Consider the following 23,447-nt stretch of genomic DNA (forward strand, 5'->3'; position numbering starts at 1 on the left):
GTATAAAAGGTGGGATTTTTTTTTTAAAGAATCTTAAAATGTTCAGGTTAGATGCAGTATTGTAGTTATATTATTGGGGGGGGGGGGGGGGGGGGGGACTTAAGATATTTCCAAGTTAAAATTTACATTCAGACAATCAAAAGCCTTCAGAGGATCCCAAACTGGAAGATCAGCAAAATGAGGGAACACCGAGTACACATGGTGGAAAGCATGTTATGCAGGTCTCAAATTTGAAAATAAATGTGTTTTCATAAACTAGAGTAAAGATACGACAGCAAACTATAAATTATACCTGCTGTAAAATGCATGTACATTTCTGGCTTTGCTCCACAAAAGAAATAACCACCAAAGTAAACTTGACACACAAAGTTACATTGAAATGCTTTATTTTCAGTGAATACAAAAAATAGTTTTATTGAGGCCGGATAAATATCTATGATATTGTATGTTATCACTTATCTTTATTGTAGCAACTTCTTAATTTGATTCTGTTCTGAGGGAAAAAACGTACAGGACACTTCAATTACTCCACATCATTGAAATGCGCCACAACATCTTAATGGTGACAGATATATCAACATGTTCTTAACACATTTCTCTTTCATAGAGGCTTAAAAGCACGAGGAGAAAAAGCCAATTCATAAAATATCAGTGACTTCATAACACACAATAAAGCAGTTGACAAACTAAAATCTCCAGTCTGTCGTAGTTTAGAAGCACTGTGGTACATGCCCATGGAATGCAGTACAAAAATGTGTCCATATATATAATATACATACTTATATATATATATATATTAATGCTGATGGTACATCTACAGCAACACATTTTGTTGACTGGTGGACAGTTCCTCTGTCATCCCCAAAAGGCCTTACATGTGGCAGAGTTCAGCACTTAGAGGAACAGTACGTTTAGAAGTGAGACAATAAATGTTAGGAAACCCCCACGGACATGAACCTACATTCCCAAACAATTACTCGTCCAGTACCTTCTACTGACCGATGAGGTGAAGGAGGTCACTCAAGCTGACCAGACACTGTATGGGCTACGGACTAAGGCACTAATAATAACACTAGACTGGACTGATGAGTAGTGGACCCCATCCCCCCCCCTCCCCCCTCCCACACAAAATACAATGCCAGACAACACCTCTGAATTCAGATCCCTACTGTTAAAAAAAAACAAACTGTAATGTGACGGTCTGTCTTGAGCCATTAGCTATGGTGTACGGTCTTGTATGTGGAGGTCAGAATCACTCAGTGCATCCTTAAAAAGGTAAACTCTGTCACTGTATAAACAAAGAGATGCATCTGAAGCACAAAGCCATGCATTTTCACAGCAGGACCCAATCTTACGATTTACTGTAGTTTAATATAGAAACACAGCCTATAAAGTAAGACGAGGGAACCAAACACACTACAATCAAACTCGGTAAACAAAAGGTTCTTCTATTGCAGCAAGTAGTATATTCAGTATAGTCACACAAAGCACCCTGCAATTCAGAGAGTGATGGACCAAAAAAGGAGATGAGCTGCAGTGATTAGTGTTGCAGTCACTTCACTTTCAATCCACTTATTTTAACATCAATTCTAAACAGTTTTATTTGATACAATTAGCTTATTGCCAAATGTTTTTTGTGCCGCTTTCTGAATTTACGGAACTGGAGATGAATGGACTCAAATCAATCCCTGGCAGTGATCGACAGTGGGATAGAAAATCACCAAGGGAAGGGCCAAAGTAAATCTGCAGGGAGTAGTAACCATCAGACAAAGCACGGAAGTGGCACTGCACGGCATTCCATTGATTCAAGACGTCCGAGGTATTTACAGGTATTCTTCATTTGCAAGATGTTGTAGCCGATCAACCTGCCTGGTTACTCCAACCACATAATATATATTTAAAACTAAAACAAGCACTCAATTATACAATAGCATGTCCTATATTATTACTTTAAAAGTTTGCATGGTGTAAGGGAAACCAATACTGCCCCCTAGAGCACCATCCATGTTATTGCATGATGATCAAATTCAGTTTACACCGTTTGTAGGTCTCAATACCCTTAAGATGTAGGAAGGATATCTGACCACAGGCTCTGCTAGTAGTGGTACATAAGTGAGACCACTTCTGACCCCTCTTTGCTAAAAAAAACAAACTACAGGAGTAATAAATATTCCTTCAACGGTAATATGTGGTCCTGTGTAGAAAAGCATTCACATGGTAAGGTAATGTAAAACATTCTACTTGAGTCTGAGCGGCCGCACACGATGACGCCTATATTCAAGAGCTTAGACAAACATGTAGAATTTGTTGCACCTTAGAAAGACATTTTGCATGTAGAGCCCAACAATATTTGCATAAAAAATGAAAGCAAAGACGCTTACATCACTGTCTACTTTAAAAGGCAGATTCCCCAAAACAACTGTCTGTTATTGAAATTTACACTATGGTCCAAGAAACACCAATATGCGTCTTACCTCCCATATAGGGTTACTGACCACTGAATTAAAGTCAAGACACGTCACATGATTGAAACAGATATTAAGGTGCCAAAATTGGAGCATAAAAGACAACATTCAAACAATATCAGAGTACCGAGCTGAAATCTTCTTTGCTCTCCGAGTGGTGTTGCAGTTAAACGGCTATATCACATGAGTGGCAATACAATCTTTCCTTCAGATTTAGAGCTGCAATTTGTGAAACAAAAAAAAAAAAGAAACTTTAGCTTAAGGGCAAACATGTGAGCTGTGCCGTTTGTCCAGAGCGTGTCACATTCTGGTTCAGATTGGATCAGTCAGAGTAGTTATGCTATACATCAGGACAATGAGCAGTTCTTCAGTCGTTTTTTTAGAAAGTAGTCAGTTCCATACAGTAGTAATTCAAACGGGCGAGTTTGAGATCTTTCCGTGTGATGTGGACTCACTGCAGACTTGGGCATTACTGGTTTGTAAAATCAGTCACAACATATCTGAAGTCGCTGTAGGCCACATAGCTGCTCAAGTGTGCTGTTGAAAAGGACACAACTCGCAACACAAACACAGATGTGCTCGTCACACGGCGTAGAGCGTATGCAGATGCGAGTGTGAATATTTAGTTGTCGTCCTCTCGTAGTTCGCTGGGCAGGAACTTGTACTGCTGCTGCCTGATTTGAGCCAGTTTCCTTCTAGCTTCTTCCAGCTCTCTCTCCTTTCTCAGCATCTCCTCCTGGGCTGCAATGATCTAGACAGACAAAAACACATTTGAACTGCTATATAACTCTGTAAAACATATTTTGAGATAGCAGTCTCATTTTCACTCAGCCCGCTTTTGGGTCACATAAGACACATGCGCTTAAATATTAACAAATCTGTTTGATGAGTGTGTTTGTGTGCGTGTGCAGGTGTACTGAGCTTCAATTCCCACATTTCGAAAATCAAAAATACAGTCTTGGCATGAGTACTGGATGAAAGAAGATTACACATTTTTGAGGAGGAAGGAATTAATCTAGAAGCTGAGTGTATTCAAAAACTTGGTCTACATTGTTAAAGGCATTCAATTAATGCAGCCAAGAGAATTCAAGAATATGATAATATTTTAATAATTACAAGAAACTATTTGAGCCTCTATGTAAGTGAGGACAGACAGTATTTCTTAAGTTTTGGATGTTTCAATAAAAGAAATCTAGTGCTAATATGTCCAAATGTTCATTTGTCAAAAATGATTAAATAAGTATAAAATTGTCAATTAACAAATGAACTATCACATGTGTGTGTCACATGTTCCCCACTCAGGTTAGCAAGTGAAACCAACTTCCAAAAACTCCCTCCACCGCTCTGCGTTCTTACCTGTGCTATTCCCCCCACAAACTTCGTCTTGACCACCACGTTGGCTTCATCTGCTTTGTCAAACGCTGCCTTCTGAGCGGCCCGCACCAAGTTGTCGGAGGCCTTCTTTACTGCATTCCCAGCAATCTATTAGAGAAAGAGATCAGTTGAGAGCAGCTAACACAGCAGCATAAAAAGACAGTGAACAAGAACACTGAACCTGCTCCATGTTATGAGAACAAATTGTGAGCTGAGCTGCACCTGTAGTCTCCTCATGGCCTCGGAGTCCTGGTCAGCCTTCACCTTACAGGCCACCAGCAGCTGGGCGGTGGAGGCAGCCACCTGCTTGGCTGAAGAGATGAGCTTCTCCTCACTTGCATGGCCTTGCACCGAGGCGTTGGCTGCCTCACACAGGTTGCTGGTCGCTGCTGCTACCATACGTGCCTAGAAGAGGAAAGCAGAGACGGAAAACGTTGTTGGCAAAATTGTGCCTCAGATGGTAAACTGCATTAAATGGCCCCTTACTGCATACTTACAGCAGAGATGAGCCCCTGGGACCACTGTCCGTCGTCCACAGCGTTGGCAGGGATGAGGCCCACTTTGCCCTGAGCCACCAGCTCTCTCTGGGCAGCCGAGGCCGATTTGACCAAAGCGCTGGTGGCTGCAGCGATGGACTTGGCTGCCTCCAGAATCTGCTCCTCAAAGTTCAGCGTCTCGTCTGCTTGCTGAGGGGTAAGGAGACAAATCAGTCGGACAGGATCCTTCAAGAGGCCGAAGTTTGCTACCTTCAGTACCACTAGGATTATAAGTGAAATACCAAGTCAAATCATCGCAGATCGCTCCCAAATGTAACTCTTTTCAACTTAGAGATGAAGAAAGTTACATCTGACTGATGATTTTTGGTGACTAAGAGACACAAAAGATGTCTTTAAGCAGCCAGATACAAAGAATCTTTTAACAGCTGACAAGGAGCTAGATGCAACCGAAGAAAAACAAGACTCTGCACGAAGATTATCCGTCAGTGTTACACATCCAATCATACTCTGCCTGTTTAAAACACACACATTCACACCACAAGTCTGTAGACAGGGCGGGACACTGTAGGAATATGTTTGATATATAGTTGGAACGGAATAACAACCTAATATATCAAACATATCAGACAGAGCCCTGCAGAGAAGGCCTCCGGTGGTGGGGGCAGGCAGGGAAGGGTTAACTGGGAGCCAGAGGACATATACTGGGACAAGCTTTAGCAACAACTAGCACAGGACGGATGATGGGAGGGACGGGGAAACACGAGAGAAGGGAATATGGCTGAAGATAATATATAATGTATGAGTTTTCAACTCAACAATGAGGGAAGCTTCAGCTGCAGAGATACACAGTAAAACTTCGATGGGCACGGATATCCAATAATGGGTAAAACTTGAATGTCCGTGATAGTTATGGAAAGTTCAAATTAAGAGATTCTGGAGAAGTTCTGATCTTAAATCCAGTTTAAAGATAGTTTGATAGGAACATTTAAGAGGGAGGAGACGGCACAAGACACTGAGCAACATTCTGTAAATGTCCAAAAAACAAAACGTGTCATTTTGTTCCTGTGAAATCTCAAACTCCCAACACTGAAACTTGAATACAAACCACAAAAAACAACAAAGATGTTTACTGAGAAGCAGAGAACATTGATAAGGGTATAAGGGGTCATGCTTCAAAGCATTGCTGCAAAGGAAATGTGTCTAATAAAGATGATATACTTCTGTACTTGAGCAAACCTTTGAATGCAGGACTTTTACTTGTATTGGAGTATTTTTACATTGGGGTATTAATACTCTGACTAAAAGATCTGATAACTTCTTCTACTACTGCCTACAACCTATACATTTATATTAACCATTTTAAAGAAAGCTTGTGTTTTATGAGTCATAACCTTTACTGTTATATAATGAACATTTTCTTCTGTGGTTAGAAAAGCCTTGAAAACAGAGTTGTAGCATTAAAGGTTTAAACTGCGAAACTATTTGTTTCTACTGCTCTGCAACTCTTTCAGGAACAACTCTGTCTGTCCACACACTGACAACGTCACAGTGAGTTATGTCACGTGGTAACCCACCTTGGGCTTGGCTCGGGGTTTGAGCTGCTCCAGCTTCTTAGCTGCTGCTTCAATGGACGCTGCCGCTCCGAGCAGCTCCGTCTCTGCAATCACTGTTGGATCCTCGGGGTCCACCCACTCTGAACCTAAGGCACGAAATGTACACACACAATTAAGATTGAAATAAAAAAAAATAAAAAAAACAGGATTTAAAAAAAAAGTACTTCTGGAAGCGGTGTGTCAAAAGATCATGCCACACAACAACACCGTGATTACACATATCACTGCATCCCATGCATAGCTGATGGAGGCCACAGACTGCCATTCACTGAAATGAAGATGGAGTGATTTATTTAAAATGAGATGAAACGAAGATGAAAACGAAGCGCGATGGTTTGAACTGACTCAATGTACTTGAGAAGCCTGAGAGCAGCTGGATTTCAAAAGGAGATTAAATGAATCAATGTTAGCGTCGAGGAGAGGAGGTGTCGAACAGCTCACAACTGGTGAAATAAGTCACAGTACAAAAAAACAATCCAAACTTACCTCCATCTGTGGCAAGAAAAAGGAGGACAGGGGTAAACCAAAAGATTGTTTAAAAGGAATGTTTCGCTGTTATTTGGGAAATGAAAAGCTTATTCCCTTGTAGATGTAGTTGCCTCCTACTGGGGATTATAAACATGGCAGATTTTGTTGGAAGCTTCATTAGTAAAGAAATAAAAGTTATTTGAGTTTATCCCAAACAACACTGTCGAAGGTGTGTGGAGAGTGTGAGCCCTTACCTTTCATGGCCTCTGCAGTCTGGATGAGCTCTGTGACAGCTCCTGCCACTCGTTTGGAGCAAGCTGCCAACTGTTGCTTCTGATCTCCAGTAGGCCGCTGCAGAACCTACACACACACACACACACACACACACACACACACACACACTTAATAAACACTATTCTGCTTGAAAAAAGACAGACAACCTTCTTCTGGTTGTGTGCAGAAAATGAGGAATGGTGCAAATCAGTCTAATGTATTTTCGACATAAGGCATGATGAGAGCATGCTTTCCACTTCTAAAACTGCCATTTGCCACAAACATTCATCGTCTTACTTGTGAATGCAAACCACTAAATATCGCTCACTCTCTCTCTTCCTGACTGACACGCTCTTCAACTTACAAATAGCACTTGTTCCAATAAATCGATGTATCCACTTGTGCACTCTGATCCGAACATCAGCGCCCTGTTCTTCACCTCCTCACTGACCTCTGGATGGTAGGCCGCTTGCTGAAAAAAAGATTCAACAGGACGGTGTAACTTTCATTTATATGTGTATATATAAAAAGGAAAGTTATAGTAACAACATGACATCAAGTCATTAGACATGTATGAATTTGTCTACTAGTAAGGAGAAAAAAAAAAGAACCTTGCAGGTGGTGAGCATGTCTGAAATCGCCTTGCGGCTGAGGTTGGCTGTATGGATGACGTCCTCCTGCCGGGCAGAGTTCCCAGCAGCCACTGCTTTTGCGGTGGCCATGGTGATGCCCTTAGTCATGCGAATGAACTCCTCAGGTGTGGTCGTCTTGTTGGGAGCATCCCTGGATTGAAACACCTGGGGATGACAAAGTGGGTGGGTGTTATTTGGCAGGTAGTATGCTAATGTGATTGGGGACACTGGCAAAAAAAAGAAGAAGTAAAAATTAATTAATTTTGCTACGTCAGCCCCGTCACATTTTCATGAGATTAGTTTAAGGCAAAAAGCCAAAATAGTATTCCTGTATCACCAAAAACCTCATTCAGCATCAATCTGGGATAAGTGATACTAGTGGTGCTGCGTTACTGTTGTCCAACATCGATCCATGCACACTCCCTCCACACATCCTCACCGCCAATTCCTGTTTGATGCACTCGATTGTGGCCTCTAGTGCTCTGGTGCCCCGAGTGGCCTCGTCCTCGACAGCCTTGACCGTCTTCAGCAGGGACGTCACATTGGTCACCATCACCTGACAAACAAGAGAACACAAAAAGTGAAAACTGATCAAATCGTTGTTCACACATAACATTTCAGAGCAATGGAGCACTAGAGTATGTTTATGAGTCATGATGACCGAACTATGAAAATGATTCGGTAATTTCTGTAATATTGAGGCTAACAAGGAGAGAATATGAAACAATCAAACAAAGACGGAGACAACTGACACCTCTACGTACCAACAAAGTCGTGTTTTACACTGCAACACAATAGGACAACTTACACTATACATGACTCACAATGGCTCCCCCTAAATTTATTAAACAGATTTTGCCTTTTTTTGCATGATGGATAAACCTCCTACAGTTTTCTTCTGTGGTTGAAGACTATGAGGGTGTACAATATCAAACCCAAAAGATAGGGGGCGCACAGAGACCAAGCAGGAAAGCCCACAGCCATCATGACTTGAAGCTAAAATCTTACAAATGGTTTACAAGATTTTTTTTGACCCTCCAGGTCCTAAAATTGCATGTGAGGCATGTTATTATTATCTGAAAGACTTCATGACACACCGAGCAGCCACAGACTGTGAAACGTCACAGCTGGAGGTGATAACGAGCAGTCAGCAGTGTGGCTTTGAAGAATGACACTGCATGTAGGGCCAATTTATTTGTTGTTAGTATTTAGTTGTTCTACTCATAAGTAGTATTGTGCAAATATTCTAGATGTTTGCTTCACTTAGATTAGATTTTTATGATCAGAGTAGGCATCATGGACAGTGGAGTCTTTTGCATGCCTATACCACATACCCATGGTGCGTCAGTGGCCCTTTGATTTACATTTTTCTGCCAAATGGCCACTACACCGGATATGTGTTGAAGCAAAGGATTCAGAATATTTATCTTTGATATAAATATCCCAGTTTCCTTTTATCCAGAACATTAATTTCCTGGCTATTTACTTTACTGGGACGTGACTCGTGTGAACAGGTTTCATAATGACAGGAGAGGTGCTGTAGCTGATTAATGGCCCTGCCTGAGGAAGAGGAGGATGTCTGCTCTGCATACATACTATGGTTGTTCCAATACCAATACCAGTATCGGAAATGTCTCCTATTCAGCCTAAAATGCTGGATCGGGTATTGGCGAGTACGCAAATCAATGCACCGATCCAAACTTTTTTGTTTTTAACGCACTGGTATCATTCCTACTTCGTATCGGCCAATACGGAGGTTCAGGGAATTGGAATGAGTATCAGGAAAGAAAAACAAATGGTATCGGAACATCTCTTAAGTTCATCAATTTAGAGGAGGATTTCTTATTATAGTCCGTCATTGTAAAAAAAAGGATTTGATATGCGTATTTCAGAAATCTAAATCTGAACAGAACACAGTCACCATATTTAACTATTCAAGCCCACTGGAGGCCTTTAAATTAGATGACACCGTTTCAGGACCTGCAGACTCCCTGGCCCCCTCACCTTGGCAGCGCTCTTCAGCTGGTACATAGATGGATCATCTGCTGACTTGCCAGCAGCACACTTGGTGGCACTAATGAGCTCAGCTAGCGCCTTAGCCACATCTTTGACAGCATTTATGAGAACCACCTGGAGAAAGGACATACAGACGGACACCAATTTATTACAACTCAGCCAGGGAAAGAGAAGAGACTCTGAAAGGTTACTGCCATGAACGGCTCATTCTTCGATATCTCTGATAACAGGAGCAGTGAATAAAAGGACAAACACAAAAGTGAGGGCAGAAAAACAAGATTGACTAACCTGTGTCTCAGGGTCATCGGCGCCAATACTGGCAGCTCCCAGTTTGACCACTTCTGTGAGCTGGGTAATGGTTTTGGCAGAAGACTGGGCGGCCTGAGCCAACCTGTCCTGCCCGGAAGCCGCACCGGACACCAGCATCTTTGTGTCCTCCACCAGAGCTTTGGCCGTCTTCAAAATGTTTTCCCTGAGAGAGAGAAAATGAGGCGGCATAAAAAGAAAGGAGACAAAAGCCCAGATCTGAAAACTAAAAATGTAAATGTGTGTGACTCACAGTTATCAAAATGATGCACACTGGCACTCTTTTCATATTGAAGACATTTGTACATCAAACGAGGCGCAAACACAAGGAGGATAGGTAAGATCATGTCACAATTCAAGTCTGTTATTATTCTGAAATTGACAAGAGAAAATGTAGGAAGCTGCTGCAAAGTTTCTTCTTGATTTTTAAGTGATTCCATTCCCTTTCATCCTTCCCCGGCAGGGCTTCTCTACATTTTTGCTTTCATGATTCTTCAGTGAGGTACAGTACACTTTCACTAACAATTATCCATAAGGATCTAGGTTAATACGTTTTGGTCATAGCGGCATGTAATGTGCCAAGTCCTGTCTTGGATCATTAGATATGTATCTTTTTTTAACTAAAATTAATTTAGAAATAACAAGGCTGACTAAGTTTAACAACCTTTAGAAACTACATTATGGACACGTTACCTAAACCTTAAATAAACCTTTTTTTTTTAGCACAATGGGAATCCTGCCTCCAAGTAGAGTCTTTAGTCTAAGAGCAAGAAGAGTAAGAGATGCGACACTTCCTTCATCTTTCAAACCCTGAGGGTAATGTGTAGTTTCTAACTCCAGAGACTTCCTGCCTCCCTGTTCACCAGCTAATATGTCATTGCTGTCTGCTTCAGATGAAAGATAACCAGAGGGCAAATCTCAGTCTCCAGTCATGTCTTGCACTTGTAGACTTAACGGATGTCTCACACGATTGTATTTGTATACAGACACAATCTGGGACATTTCCAGCTCTAACCTGTGATCAGCGAAGGACTCGTCATTCTCTGCATTGAGTGTGCCGGCGGAGGCAAACATGATGGTGGTGTCCAGATCGGCGATGATGCCAGACACTGCGCTGGCAGCTGTGATGCAGGCCTGAGTGCCTTTGTTGCCTGCCTGGAGGGCCGAGAGCACCAAGGATACCTGAGGACACACACATCACACCCTATAATCATACAGGTGTGCAGATATATCTTGACCTAAGGCAGAGAGTACAATTAGAAATACTTAACTGTTTGAAAAGCAGCTGGAATAGTGTCTTATCTATTTTGTACACAACCATTTCTTAAAATTAGTTTCGATTACTACTGTTAAGTAATAATACTATTTTTTGGTCATTCAACTGAGAAGCCCAAAATACTAGTGGCAAATTTGCTGTGGCAGCAAAACACCATGTCGACGCAGAGCAATGCACAACATCACTCACTCGGGGAAATGAGTTTGTGTTAAACTGTTTTCCAATCCATTTGTTTTCCTCACAGATGCCTGAGTGGCAGTAGAAATGATTAACTGATGTTTGCGGAATGTAGCTACCTAAAAAAAAGAAATAACTTGGCACTTGAATTTTTACATGAAAGAAATGATGGGTTAGGAGAAGGATAGGAGATCAAAACAGAATGAGCATATTACGCAGGAAACGCTTTTCTTTTCAAGATGTTAAGCAAAAGAATAAACTCTTGCTTTATTGAGACTAGTATACAGGACTGTCTCAGAAAATTAGAATATTGTGATAAAGTTCTTTATTTTGTGTAATGCAATTAAAAAAACAAAAATGTCATGCATTCTGGATTCATTACAAATCAACTGAAATATTGCAAGCCTTTTATTCTTTTAATATTGCTGATTATGGCTTACAGCTTAAGAAAACTCAAATATCCTATCTCTAAATATTAGAATATCATGAAAAAGTATACTAGTAGGGTATTCAACTAATCACTTGAATCGTCTAATTAACTCGAAACACCTGCAAGGGTTTCCTGAGCCTTGAAAAACACTCAGCTTGGTTCAGTAAACTAAATCACACGTATGGGGATTATCACAATATTCTAATTTTCTGAGACAGTCCTGTATATATAAAGCTAAATGATGGGGATTCCCTAGTACAAATACCTCTAGGTATACGTTTGCATTCACATGCCACATCTTTACAATGTTGCTGAACTGCTTGGATATGAGTGGTGCAATACTTAAGCATGAATTATTAAAAACAATCTGCAGAGTAATGTATTTTGCCAAGGACTATGAAGTAAACAGTCAGCCTTTGAAGCTTAAGCATGCCATTAGCAAATGGTCTCTTCCAAAATGCATTAATTCAGGAGGCATATGATAAAATGAATTATAGCCCTAAGCCTTTTATATTGTTGATACCATGAGAACAGAATCACTTGGTGAGAAAATAATAATGCTTTACTCTTCCAGTGAAGAACAAATCAGTACTGAGTTAGTTTGTTGTGGTTCATACAAGGCCGAGCAGAAAAACCTCCCGCCCTGAATGATTTTGTATCAACATAATTAAGAACAGATAAAAGATAGAAAAGTGATATATTAAGTTAATGTAAGGGGCAACTTGGATAATCAATAGGATACATTTTTTTTTATAAATTAGACATTAACTGACACAATTATATGCCTTTAAAAAAAAATAAAAGACAACAAAATTCGAACCTAGATCTTTTAATGATCGGGTAATACCTTCTCTGTGACTGCACGGGCACATTCAATGAGCTCTCGTTTGGTGAAACCGTCGGAGGGAGTGATCTGCAGCGCTCCAGCCTTCTGGACGAGGAAGATGCAGCCGTGTCCGAGCTCCTGCACTCGATTCTTGATCTGGAAACCAATCTGGTAGCAGAGAACACAGTGCAACACAAATTCACTGAGCAATTATCCTTATGCAAAATAGAGAAATCCGGTTTGTAAGAGACGATTTAGATAAATAATAAAATCTTGACTGTGAATGTTTATACAGAAAATGTGTCTCAGTTCAACCATGATGTATTCCCTCAATGCTAATTGTTCACATACCATTTTTGAAAACGTATGCAGCTATATGTGTAAAAAAGACAAATTATGCCACACTGATGTAGCAGAGCTGTATAACGGGGAGGACAATGAGTCTCTGGGTGACATCCAGGCCATCCTCACCTCCTCTGGCTCAGCTGTGTGAGCAGCCAGTCGGCCCTGAACGGCCAGCTGGCTGTAGTCCACGGTCACCTGAGAGGCCAGGCCTCCCAGCTCGTCTGGACATGTCACTGATTTGGTCATCTGAGGGATTAACACAACACTCACCGTCAGTCAAAACTGGAACACACACACATTCACTCCACTGCCCTAGACAGTACACGAAGGGGCTGCATGTACAATAGTAACATGCCTTATTATAAAGCTCTAAATGTGTTCCATATAAAGAACTAAATTTACATTTCATTTAACCCAGTAGACATTTCACCTAAGAGCATTAGACATTCAAATTTCTACCAGCTGCTGTTTATTAACTGCATTTTTGATGTTCTACTTTATCACACACACACACACACACACACACACACACACACACACACACACACACACACACACACAGGTTATATTTTGATATATATGACAATTCTTAAAACAATTCATATTAAAAGGTCAACAAATTTATTCCAATGATTCAACAATCTTGAAGGCTTACCATTTCCTGAGCGGTGACAGCAATAGCCTTAGAGTGTTTCACCATACTGGTCTGGTAATCTACAAATGAGCCGTCAGATTCAGGCGGTGTACCTTCATCCAGCTAAGGAACGACACAAAGACACACACAGTTAAAAAAATTAAAAAAATTAAATGGTACAGCAATTTTCATTTTAGGCATGATTGGTTTGTCCTTCACAAAAGGTAAAAACATATTCAAACATGAAAACAATTAATCATTCAGCTCTTAAAATTGCAGTGACATGTTCAATCTAATCTACCCTTTAATTATAATAACTCTATTGGTGCGCAGGCATCAGTTCATCTGTAAACCAAGATTAACGCAATTTTATATTCAAATAAACACTCATTATAAATTATCCACCAAATCCACTCTGTAATTACAGCTCCAAAATAAAATACAAAAACGTTTGATCACCAGCTTGCATACATTATGTTTCTGGCATTTCTGCTAAATTAGACAGCGCTCAGAGACGTCGCAAAACTGAGGAGACGAGAGAGACGACGTCATGTGGGGGGGGGAGCATGCTGGTGCCGAAATTAATCTACAATATCGCAAGTACATGATAACCCACCGAGTGAGATAACACCTTTGAATCTGCAGTCTTGACTAAGTGACTAAAGGTTCATCAGAAAAGCCTTTAAAATCACCTCTGCAGAGAGGGACCAATATGTAGATGGATTATCTAAGAGGATAATCTCCTTCTAATCAACTACGGACATGCACATGCCGAGTGACACGAGGATAAAACAAACACACACGCTCATCACGCAGATCGAAAATGAACCACCTTCATTAATTATTCACGACGTCCCACACAAAGGTAATGCAGACATGCTGTTCCCTCCAGCGACCCAGACCTGAGGCACTTTTCCACGCCTGCGATAACGCTCACTCAGAGAGGCGAGGAGGGACGTAATTAGTTGATGCTATTCTGTCTGCACTTGCGATATAGGTGTTTTCTTCCCTCACACCTTATGTGTTTGCCAACAGTTTGACTGTTAATTGGAAATACTTTTTTTTGGTGCCTATGAGGTACTGAGGTTGTAATCAAGAAGAAGAAAAAATAAAATCTGAATTAGAAAATGACGGTTACTTTCCTGCCAGTTTCCCTTTACTCGCCATCAACTTCTTACAGATTTATTACACTTGTTTTCTCAACAGTACTTTTGGCGCTTTCCATTTTGAACAACATATTTTTCACTATGCAATTTTGCCTGCTTATTCCGATTATGCTTAAACAGTGATTTGATTTGTAGTCGCAGGCAAACCACAACTTTGTCCTCACTTCATTTCAGTAATCGGTGCAGCAAGAAGATGAAAAGAAAAATGAGAAAAGGAGATTGAGCTTTTCTGCCAAGTCTTATGACGTCTGTAGCTTCTCTTGAATCTTATTAAAAGAACCAGTTTAAATTGATTTGACCAATCCCAACCTTGGTATCCAGGGAAAAGAAATAGCTAATAGCCATTTTCCTGTGTGTTCCCTGACCCCAAGCATCAAACATCCTGTGAGACACACTCACCTTGGCCATGGCCTCTGCGATGGACTCCACCATTCCTCCCACCATGCCCACCTCACTGGCAGCGTCATTCAGTGTCACCATGATGTCATCAACCGCCTCCTTCATGAGCTGAGCTGCCTCATCTATGGCATCATGGGTATGTGATGCCTGTGAAGTGTGACACAAGGACATTTGCATATTATATATTAGTGGGATTATTGTTATGAACCAAAACACCAAGGTAAATTCCTTGTATGTGAAAACCTACTTGGCAATAAACCAGATACTGATTGAATAAGAATGCCCAGATAATCCTTCCAGCCACATATTAGAACGAGCAGCGACAGTTCTACCTTTGGGTTTCCTCCACCCTCCTTGGCAGCGTAGAGCATCTGCAGGGCAGACTCAGCCAGGGTCTTAGTTTGGTCCAGGAAAGTCATCTGTTGCTGGTGGTCCCTCAGCTTGGATGTCACACCCACAGAGGCCATGATCAGCGGTTCAAAGTAACGGGCCAACTGGGTCACCTGAGGCAAAGGGTGAACGTTTTTAATGAGGTCTGTGAGAACTCCTCAATTTTAGCTTTTTCAAATGGATGAAAAGTGTTACACTAAGTCAACGAACAGCATCAATGATCATTTAAAGAGAGCATTTAGCATATGGAACAAGAACAAAGAAAAAGCATTTACAATCGGTATATAATACTAGTTTGAGATATTATTAGAGGTACTGCTGTGATGAAGATCAATACTCATTTTGTCTTAACAACCCACTGGAAATGTGTAGTACTGCTACCCACTTAAAAAAAAGTATTAATGTGTTGCTCCACAGCTCCACTATTTAAGCAAAGTAATTAACCCCCTGCCCTATATACCTTATGTCCTAGTTGGGAAGCTTCGCCTCTAGCAGCGGTGGAAACGGGGTCAATTAAGTAGCCAATTTCCTGCACAGTGGACGTCAGTTGTTCTTGTAGCGCCTGAAGAGAGGAAATAAAAAGAAATTAGTTTTTGTCTTGCTTTTTATATGAGACAGAGGTACATTCAAATTATTCAGCTGCTAAAAAGCACTAGGCATAGAGCTAAACAGAGAAACATTTTCCCTAAGCTACACTAGCTTCTAATATGCAAGCTTAAACTTTGTATGATGCAACAAAACTGGTCTGTGACCAGTTCTGCAATTAAATACATCAATCACCGGTAGAGGGGTATACGGATCCAGTGGGATCCAAACTGTAGTGCAGGTCTGCTACTAAAGGATCAATAAAACGCTGGCTAGCACTGCAAAAATGACATTAAATCCCTGATTTCTGTCTAATGAGGTGTCTGTGACCTAGAATGGACAGAAACCTAATTAAAACCTCCAACATTAGATTACAAATGTAACAGTGAGACACAAAAAGCAAGACTAGGACTAGAAAAAGAAACATTCTATCTGTAAAGCTGACAGAGGCAAAGAAAGATAGATGGAGATAAACAACCAGACAAGGACAAACAAATAGAGACAAATGCAAACAGAAAATAACTTGACATTTTCCTCAAACAACTACAGTTATCTTTCTCCGACGCTTGCTTACTTCCAGTGAGATGTCGTCCCTGCTGGCTAGGTTCTGGCTGACTGCTGCCAGAGAGGCCTGCTCAATGTCCCGGATACATTTGTTAATGTTATCAATTGACGAGTCGCACTCCCGCTGGCCTGGGGCCTTGTCTCTGAGAGTTAAATGGGAACAGGAGAAGAAGAGAATGAGAAAGCCATAAAATGGTTGGAAAAAGAAAAGAGAAAGAAAGTTGAAAAATAGGACAGATACGGTGACAAAGAGGAAAAAAATAAATATTGGAAGACAGGCAGAGAGAAAAGAAGTGCAAACGTTAACACAACTTGTTAAAACACAGACAGGATCCAGGATGTTTCTATAACATCTTCACTACTGGCTCCCTCATCTCATTGCTGCTCAGGTCACACAGCTGAAATGTGGCCTGCAGGGTCTCATCACTTCACAGGGAGATCAAGCTGGGCAGCCAAATTAGCTCTGAAGCCTCTGAGCGGTCTGGGGCACCGGCCCCATCGCCAGAATAAGTTTAGTTTAACATCAGTCTCCATGCATGGCGGCATACTGACAGTAAAACCTCAAGGAAAACCTTACCTAATGAGACTAACAAAGATACGAGGTTGGTTTTGCAGGATGAAGTCCGTTCCTATTTGTGTACTTTGGCAATGGAGTGCATAACTAAATATTATTACAAGGCCCGAGCCAAACTCCCAGTACTTCATATGCAGTCTAAAAATAAAAGCTGCGAAGCGGTCGTCAGAATTCGAGAAAGCTAATGTGTAGATGACAAGCAGAAAACTTAAAATTCAGTGGGAATTAGTTCCTCATGGGCATCAGTTTTGTTCTGATCAAGGTCAGGTACAAAAAGGTGTGAAAGTGGAGATGCAGAATTTAAGATGTGGAAGTAAAAAAACAACCATTTGTCCCGCCGTATTACAGTATTTGGGCATACTTTGTTAAGGACGCTGCTTTAGGCTCAGAGGCATTTTATAGTGCAATGTATGAAAAGTTGAATGAATCAACTTAATTCTAATTTTCACCTCCAATAATCCCCTTTTGTGTATTCAGAAATAACTACATCACTGCAGAAAAAACAATGGTGTAAAGATGACATAAAGGATAAACTTTCTGGAATGTTGGCTGGTTGCTTGGCAAGACTCCAGGAAGTCACTGCTCTCGGCCGAGAAATAGTGCATCACATAACTACCCGTAAAAAAATGTTTGGGTACAAACCAAGCGAACAAGATTTAGCATTTAGCACGTTTAGAGGTGCTGGTAAGAAGATGTTTGTGCTAAGCTAACCGGTTTCAGGCAGTAACTTCATATTTATTGACTGTGGCGATAAGAGTGGTAACAATTATATCATTCAAGAAATTTCCCAAAATGTCAAACTATTCCTTTTAACTTTGACCTTCAGATACTGTATTTTGTCACCCATCCGTTTCTTTGGCGTCCCATTAGTTACATCACAGTACATTTCTGCTCACTAACCGGATGGCTGTGATGAGACTCTTGATGGAGTCGGACACGGTGCGAGAGTGACCAGCCAGGACAGACCAGGTGGGCGGGTCTTTGGGGTTAATGACCAATGAGCGTGCAGTCTTGAGCAGGTAGGTGGAGCTGTCCAGCATGGAGCGTGCTGATCGGAGGATGGGCTCCTGTGCTGCAAAGCCCTACAGAAAAACAAAGCAAACTTCAGCGAGAATATAGAAATATATGCATTTATTACAATATCCTGTTTTATTCAGTATATGCCTCTATTTGCTGTAAAACTATTCTAATAATACATGTAATAGCTGTGCATGAATAATGTTCATGTGGGCATACCTCATGGCTGATTTGAGCAGGGACGCTGGCAAACTCTGGGTTGGAAGCAAATGCCGTCAGGTTTTCAACAGCCTCGATTAGCGGAGCCGTGGCGACTCCACACTTGCTCCTGTTCTCATCTGAGAAATCACCATCTAAAGCCTGGGCAGGGGGAGACAGATTACGAGGGAGCATGAAACAAATGTGAAAAAGTGGTCAAACCCAAGAGTCAAGAATCAAACATTATTTGTGGGAACAAATATGAATCCCAAATGTTTCAGTATCCACTCAACAGAGGATTCACTAAAATCCTCCCACATCAATCACAAAGGACTGTCAAAGCTAAATCCATATCTATACTGTGGCGAGCCAATTAGGGGACGGAGCCCTCCTTTTGACAAGACTGGAAAAGAAATCCTACCTTGATGGTTTTGACCAAGTTGGCAGTGCTGTTTGCCACCTCCTTGGCAGACTGGACAAAGTGCCTCTTGGCAACTGGGTTGGTCGTCCTGGAGGAGGCCAGACGACAGGCGTTGCACAAAGCCGAGGTGTGCTTCGCGACAATGGTGGCTGCAGAGAGCACCTGCCACATTATAAACAACAAGATGTTAAATTAGCTGAACTAGCATGGAGCTCCGCTAAAATTCTGGTATAGACTGGCGAGCTGGAAACGCTTTGGGGGGCATATAATTAGGTAAAAAACTGTTGGTCTTCAACAAAGAATGTTGTTGAAGAAAATAAAAGGTGATAATGAAGTAAATATTGGACTTTCAGACCTGCAGTGAGGGCGTCTGGCTACACAGTTGGACACTTCTGTAAGTATTTGCATAAAGGGCTCTAAAAAGATGGCTGTGTCAGCTTCAATAACTCTTCAGACTGTCGTAGGGTTCAGTAATAAATGACATTTTCTTTTTTAACTATTCCATTTAACACAGGAAGTGGGCCTCATTTAGGTGTAACATGTCCAAAGATGAGTCTATAATGACAGCATAAGGAAAGGATTGAGGGATATCTTTATACAACACCAACATGACAGGAAATCTGCATGTACTAAAACAAACAATCATCACAGCCATTTAAAATTCTTAAGGTTCAACACTCATCCATGCAACGCTCTGACCCGATAATAAATCATACTGTGACACATCTCTGCAGAGAAGCAAAGACACCCATCTGAACACCTAACCCTGTTATAATGTAGATCAGACATTTGGATGATTGCTATAAGGAGAACATTGTTAAGTGCACGTACCTGGGAGGGACTGCTGCCTGGGTCTACGAGATTCTGACAGGCCATCTGGATTGCCTGGTTGGCTTTGGCAAACTGGATGGGGTCAACCAACCCCTGGTGCCCTGCCTGACTGTTGGGATCAGACACACCCACCAGGTAGGAGGCCTGCGGAAGAAAAAGAACAAAACTCCCGCCATCAGCATGTACCAGCATCGCCACTACCAAAAAAAAGGGCCATTTGAATCTGTACCTGTCCCGCAGCTTCAGTGAGGCCACACAGGGCCTTTGAGGCTGATCCCACACAGTCCCCAAATGCCGGCACATCTCCAGTCTTGCAGTTCTGAGAAATACCTGCCATAGACTCTCCCAGGACCTGGAGAGGACAAAGGGGCAGGACAGCGAAGAGAGAAGAAAGGGAGGAATGATTAGGATGCTAAGCTCTGTGTGTGCAGAGTGCTTATGTGTTTGATCACTTGGCTGTTTGATTTGTAGGCCTACCTTGGAGTTCTCCATCACGCTCTCGATGCAGTCAAAGTAGGAGAGGTCACTGACCGGCTCGTTGGGATTGTCCAGCATTCCTCTGACAGCCTGGGAGATGAATGCCACATGAGACAATAAATAGAAACGGCCCTAAACTCACCATCAGTCCTCTGTTGATATTATTGCGGATTGTCCCCGTTTGATCACAAGGTTGAAAAGTTCAGTTTACCTCCAACTCTCTCAGGGCGTTGTCACACTCATTCTGCCCAGGAGCCTGCTGTGTACACAGTGTGATCAGCTGGTTAATGCTGTCAGTCACTGCTCTGAAACAAACGGACAAGCAGAACAACAAATCACACCCTAGCCGTTGAAGTATGTATGGTAGAAAGTATTTGTGAGTGTGCAGGCTTTGACATGTGTGAGCACATTTACTGGAGCCTGTGATTGTATCCTTGTATACTTCTGTATGCCTGTAGTTTTGTGTGCAAGCTTAAGTAGTTCATAAGCAAATATTTGTAATGCTTAATTTTCCCTATACACTAGGGAACTTTCGAATCAGGCTACATATTAACAATTTAAGCAGGGAATACCTAGCACTCCTTAGATGAAGGCATTAACAAAACTATTTGCAGGTGTGTATGTGGCTAGCTGTGGTACCTTGCAGCAGCAGCTAGCAGGTTTTTGGCATTGGCTGCTGCCGGGTCGACAGACAGACTTTTCGCTGCCAGCAGCAGCTTGCTAGAAGCCATGGAGATGTTCTTCAGGTTACCAATCACCTGCACCTGGTCATCCTTTTTCTAAAATAACACATAACATCATCAAGTTCAATTGAATTGATTGCGTTTGAAAAGTGCTCACGCTGTCACAACTGAATGAAAAAAAAAAAGGCTGGTAGAGCCCATTGCAAAAGACAAACAACAAGACAGACCTGAGTGTGCCCGGCCATCTCTATACCAGCATCCAGGAACTCGTCAAAGTCTTCGCTGAACTTTCCAGAGGCCACCGCCAGCTGGCCGCTGGAGCCTCTGGAGGCATGGACCACCTCGCCTGCTGACTGGTTCAGGTCTGCTGCCGTTTGGTTCAGCTCACTCTGGGCCTCCTGAAATGACTTGTAAGCCAGAGGGCCCTGAACGGAAGAAAACAGAGAAGGCGTTCACGATGAAAGAAAGACAAAAAGCAGTTAAATAACATTTGCATATAGGAGTGAGGGCAACCACAATGGCCGTTTATTGTGAACTGTGGATAAGCACTCAGTGATTTAAGATAAAAAACTGGAGTCAATTTCACTTTAAATGGGTCATTAATCTTGATACATTCCTCAAGGGTCTTTTCGCTGTGCGCCGCTTAAAGACACACATGATGACTTTGCTGGCAGAGGTCTGGTGAGTCACAGAGGCAACTCACACTTTCAATCAGCAGCTTCTTGCTGGCCTCCCCGATGCTCTTGAGAGCCATGTCCACATCCTTCTGTCCAGGCAGACAGTTGACGCAGTTATTCAGGGAATGAGACACAGCCTTGGCCACCTGGAACGCACAGCATGTTCACCGTAGACTGGGTTAGAGGGATTCATCTACACGCAGCAGAATGATTGATATCAACATGCACTCACATGTTGTGAGTGTATTTTTAACCACCTGCAGAATTCTGCAGAATTGTCCATGCAGTGATATTTGAGGGTGTTCGCTTTAAGGCACTGGCGCTATAGTCTGACATAAAGACTGAGCCTTGCAGCCTGCAGCCTCAATAGTCACACATAGTGTTAAAAAGGATAGACATGAAGAATAGACTCCATTTCCCCCGAGCAATCCCAAACCATCTCACCTGCGCCAGCCTCTGCTGACTCTCAGCGTCTCCGGGGGAAATCAGTGCCTGCTTGGCCTCGTGAATGAGAAGCGCCGAGCCCTCCATCACGTCACGAGCCGAGTCCAGCATGGCGGCAGCAGCCTTGGGGTCCGTGGTGGAGGCAGCGACACCGCGGGCCGCCTGGGCCAGTATTCTCAGGACCTGAGCCGTCTCCCTGGCTGCTATTCCTACACGCAGAATCACAGGAAACAGAAAGTACAGGTGTGACAGACAACAACTACTCAGGATTGTTTTATGACAAGATAATGTCACTACCATGAACTCATTTTTAAAGACCGACATCCTGTTTGCATTGACAGCATTTCCTCTGACCAGATGTCACATGAGAAATTTCTTCTCAGGTACTATGGAAAATAATGCTGTATTTCAACCAAGGAAACTATCAAGGTCATGAAAAGTCCTTGAAAAAAATATTTTTACAACTGAGGACAACAAACATGGCTACAGGTTAAGGTGCTAAAAAGGGCCTTGCCCTACTGCTTCACACAAAGTAGCCTATTTAGAGCACGATGTGAGATCAGGGCAAAAATATGAACAGACCAATGACACTGTGTATTGGGTAATTGGATAGTTTAGAGAAGTTCAAATAATGCAATGTGATAATCCAAAGTACAGTGTATACGGCAAAGCAAAATATTCTGGTAACTAAGAAGATGAACTTACAGTCACAAAAATGCATGTGGCAGTGACCACACATTTAGTCAATAAAAGAATAAAATCAAGGATTTATATTTCCTATTAAATGCTCATGGTGGCTGTTGAGATTGCGTATGTTCACAGTAAACGTATTTTGAGTCAAGAGATATGTTTATTTGAAAAACTGAAAAGCAGTTGGATGGAGGCGATTACATGAGCTTTGCTCCTCGGTTGAGGTTCAATACATTTTTGAAGAAGTCAGTGTGTCAGCAGTACCAACCTGTGTAGTGTTCATTTCCTTGTGCAGCACAGGTGAGCAGTTGAGCCATGGAGGATCCAACTGACTTAGAGGTGCTGCCCAGATCTTGAGCACACTTCTCCAACTAAAGCAGAGGGAACGGAGGAAAATAAGACCGCAGCTTTATATGTAAGTAACTAGATATTAGGCTGCAAAGCCCATTGTGCCCTGCTTCAGGCATGACTTGCCCGTAGTCAATATATTTTGTGTAACTGGATTGAACTTAATGCAACTGACATTTTCTATGTTGGGTTTGGAGTCAATCTCACGGGTCTAAAGTAACATCTCTTACTGATTCTCCTGGTAGCGGTTTCAGTTGGGCATTAACCGCAGCCAGCATGGCATCTTGCAGCTCACTTCTCAGGGTCTGGACGGCGGTGAGCGCAGAGTCGATCTCCATGGGGCCGCAGGCTTCATGAGCCTAGAAAATAAAGGATGTATGCCGTCACTCACAATTCACATAGTTGAGATATTGCTTATGTTTTGCACTTGTATTGATCCTTTGACAAAAAAAACATATTTTGTTATCAGTTTCAGCAAGTGATAAACGGTTACAAACAAAACACTTGCACTTGAGGAAAGTGCATCAAACTACTGTCACCGGTCAACTGCTCTGATGTGGACTAAGCAGCAAATTAAATCCCATTTTGACATTATTTTTGCCCATGCCATGATTTTAACCATAAGCTTGTTTTTGCATGTAACATACAGTG

At 41.9% G+C, this 23,447-nt stretch overlaps 1 protein-coding gene across 2 annotated transcripts in view; it reads right to left on the reverse strand.

The window, feature by feature from the left end:
* Positions 1–425: 425 nt before the first annotated feature.
* The window catches only part of LOC306702782 (talin-2), a gene marked incomplete at its 5' end in the record, with an annotated part of 45,466 nt that continues 22,444 nt past the window's right edge, over positions 426–23,447 (reverse strand). The window contains 32 exons of one of the 2 annotated variants that reach the window (XM_079168462.1): positions 426–3,216; positions 3,822–3,947; positions 4,062–4,244; positions 4,337–4,525; positions 5,911–6,035; positions 6,672–6,777; positions 7,055–7,162; positions 7,302–7,487; positions 7,762–7,878; positions 9,327–9,452; positions 9,627–9,810; positions 10,660–10,826; positions 12,375–12,521; positions 12,825–12,944; positions 13,354–13,455; positions 14,898–15,044; positions 15,230–15,400; positions 15,748–15,849; positions 16,447–16,579; positions 17,911–18,092; positions 18,247–18,387; positions 18,647–18,808; positions 19,478–19,621; positions 19,707–19,829; positions 19,955–20,044; positions 20,166–20,259; positions 20,594–20,733; positions 20,865–21,062; positions 21,341–21,460; positions 21,759–21,967; positions 22,717–22,819; positions 23,027–23,155. In XM_079168462.1, the coding sequence (XP_079024588.1) occupies positions 3,088–3,216; positions 3,822–3,947; positions 4,062–4,244; positions 4,337–4,525; positions 5,911–6,035; positions 6,672–6,777; positions 7,055–7,162; positions 7,302–7,487; positions 7,762–7,878; positions 9,327–9,452; positions 9,627–9,810; positions 10,660–10,826; positions 12,375–12,521; positions 12,825–12,944; positions 13,354–13,455; positions 14,898–15,044; positions 15,230–15,400; positions 15,748–15,849; positions 16,447–16,579; positions 17,911–18,092; positions 18,247–18,387; positions 18,647–18,808; positions 19,478–19,621; positions 19,707–19,829; positions 19,955–20,044; positions 20,166–20,259; positions 20,594–20,733; positions 20,865–21,062; positions 21,341–21,460; positions 21,759–21,967; positions 22,717–22,819; positions 23,027–23,155 (4,503 nt within the window). In that variant the 3' untranslated portion in view covers positions 426–3,087. Of the gene's footprint in view, positions 3,217–3,821; positions 3,948–4,061; positions 4,245–4,336; positions 4,526–5,910; positions 6,036–6,671; positions 6,778–7,054; positions 7,163–7,301; positions 7,488–7,761; positions 7,879–9,326; positions 9,453–9,626; positions 9,811–10,659; positions 10,827–12,374; positions 12,522–12,824; positions 12,945–13,353; positions 13,456–14,897; positions 15,045–15,229; positions 15,401–15,747; positions 15,850–16,446; positions 16,580–17,910; positions 18,093–18,246; positions 18,388–18,646; positions 18,809–19,477; positions 19,622–19,706; positions 19,830–19,954; positions 20,045–20,165; positions 20,260–20,593; positions 20,734–20,864; positions 21,063–21,340; positions 21,461–21,758; positions 22,084–22,712; positions 22,820–23,026; positions 23,156–23,447 lie in introns of both variants that reach the window. The other variant, XM_079168461.1, reaches the window with a different exon arrangement.

The sequence above is a fragment of the Pholis gunnellus genome (assembly GCF_910591455.1).
Source record: "Pholis gunnellus genome assembly, chromosome: 1".
NCBI classification, from domain to species: domain Eukaryota; kingdom Metazoa; phylum Chordata; class Actinopteri; order Perciformes; family Pholidae; genus Pholis; species Pholis gunnellus.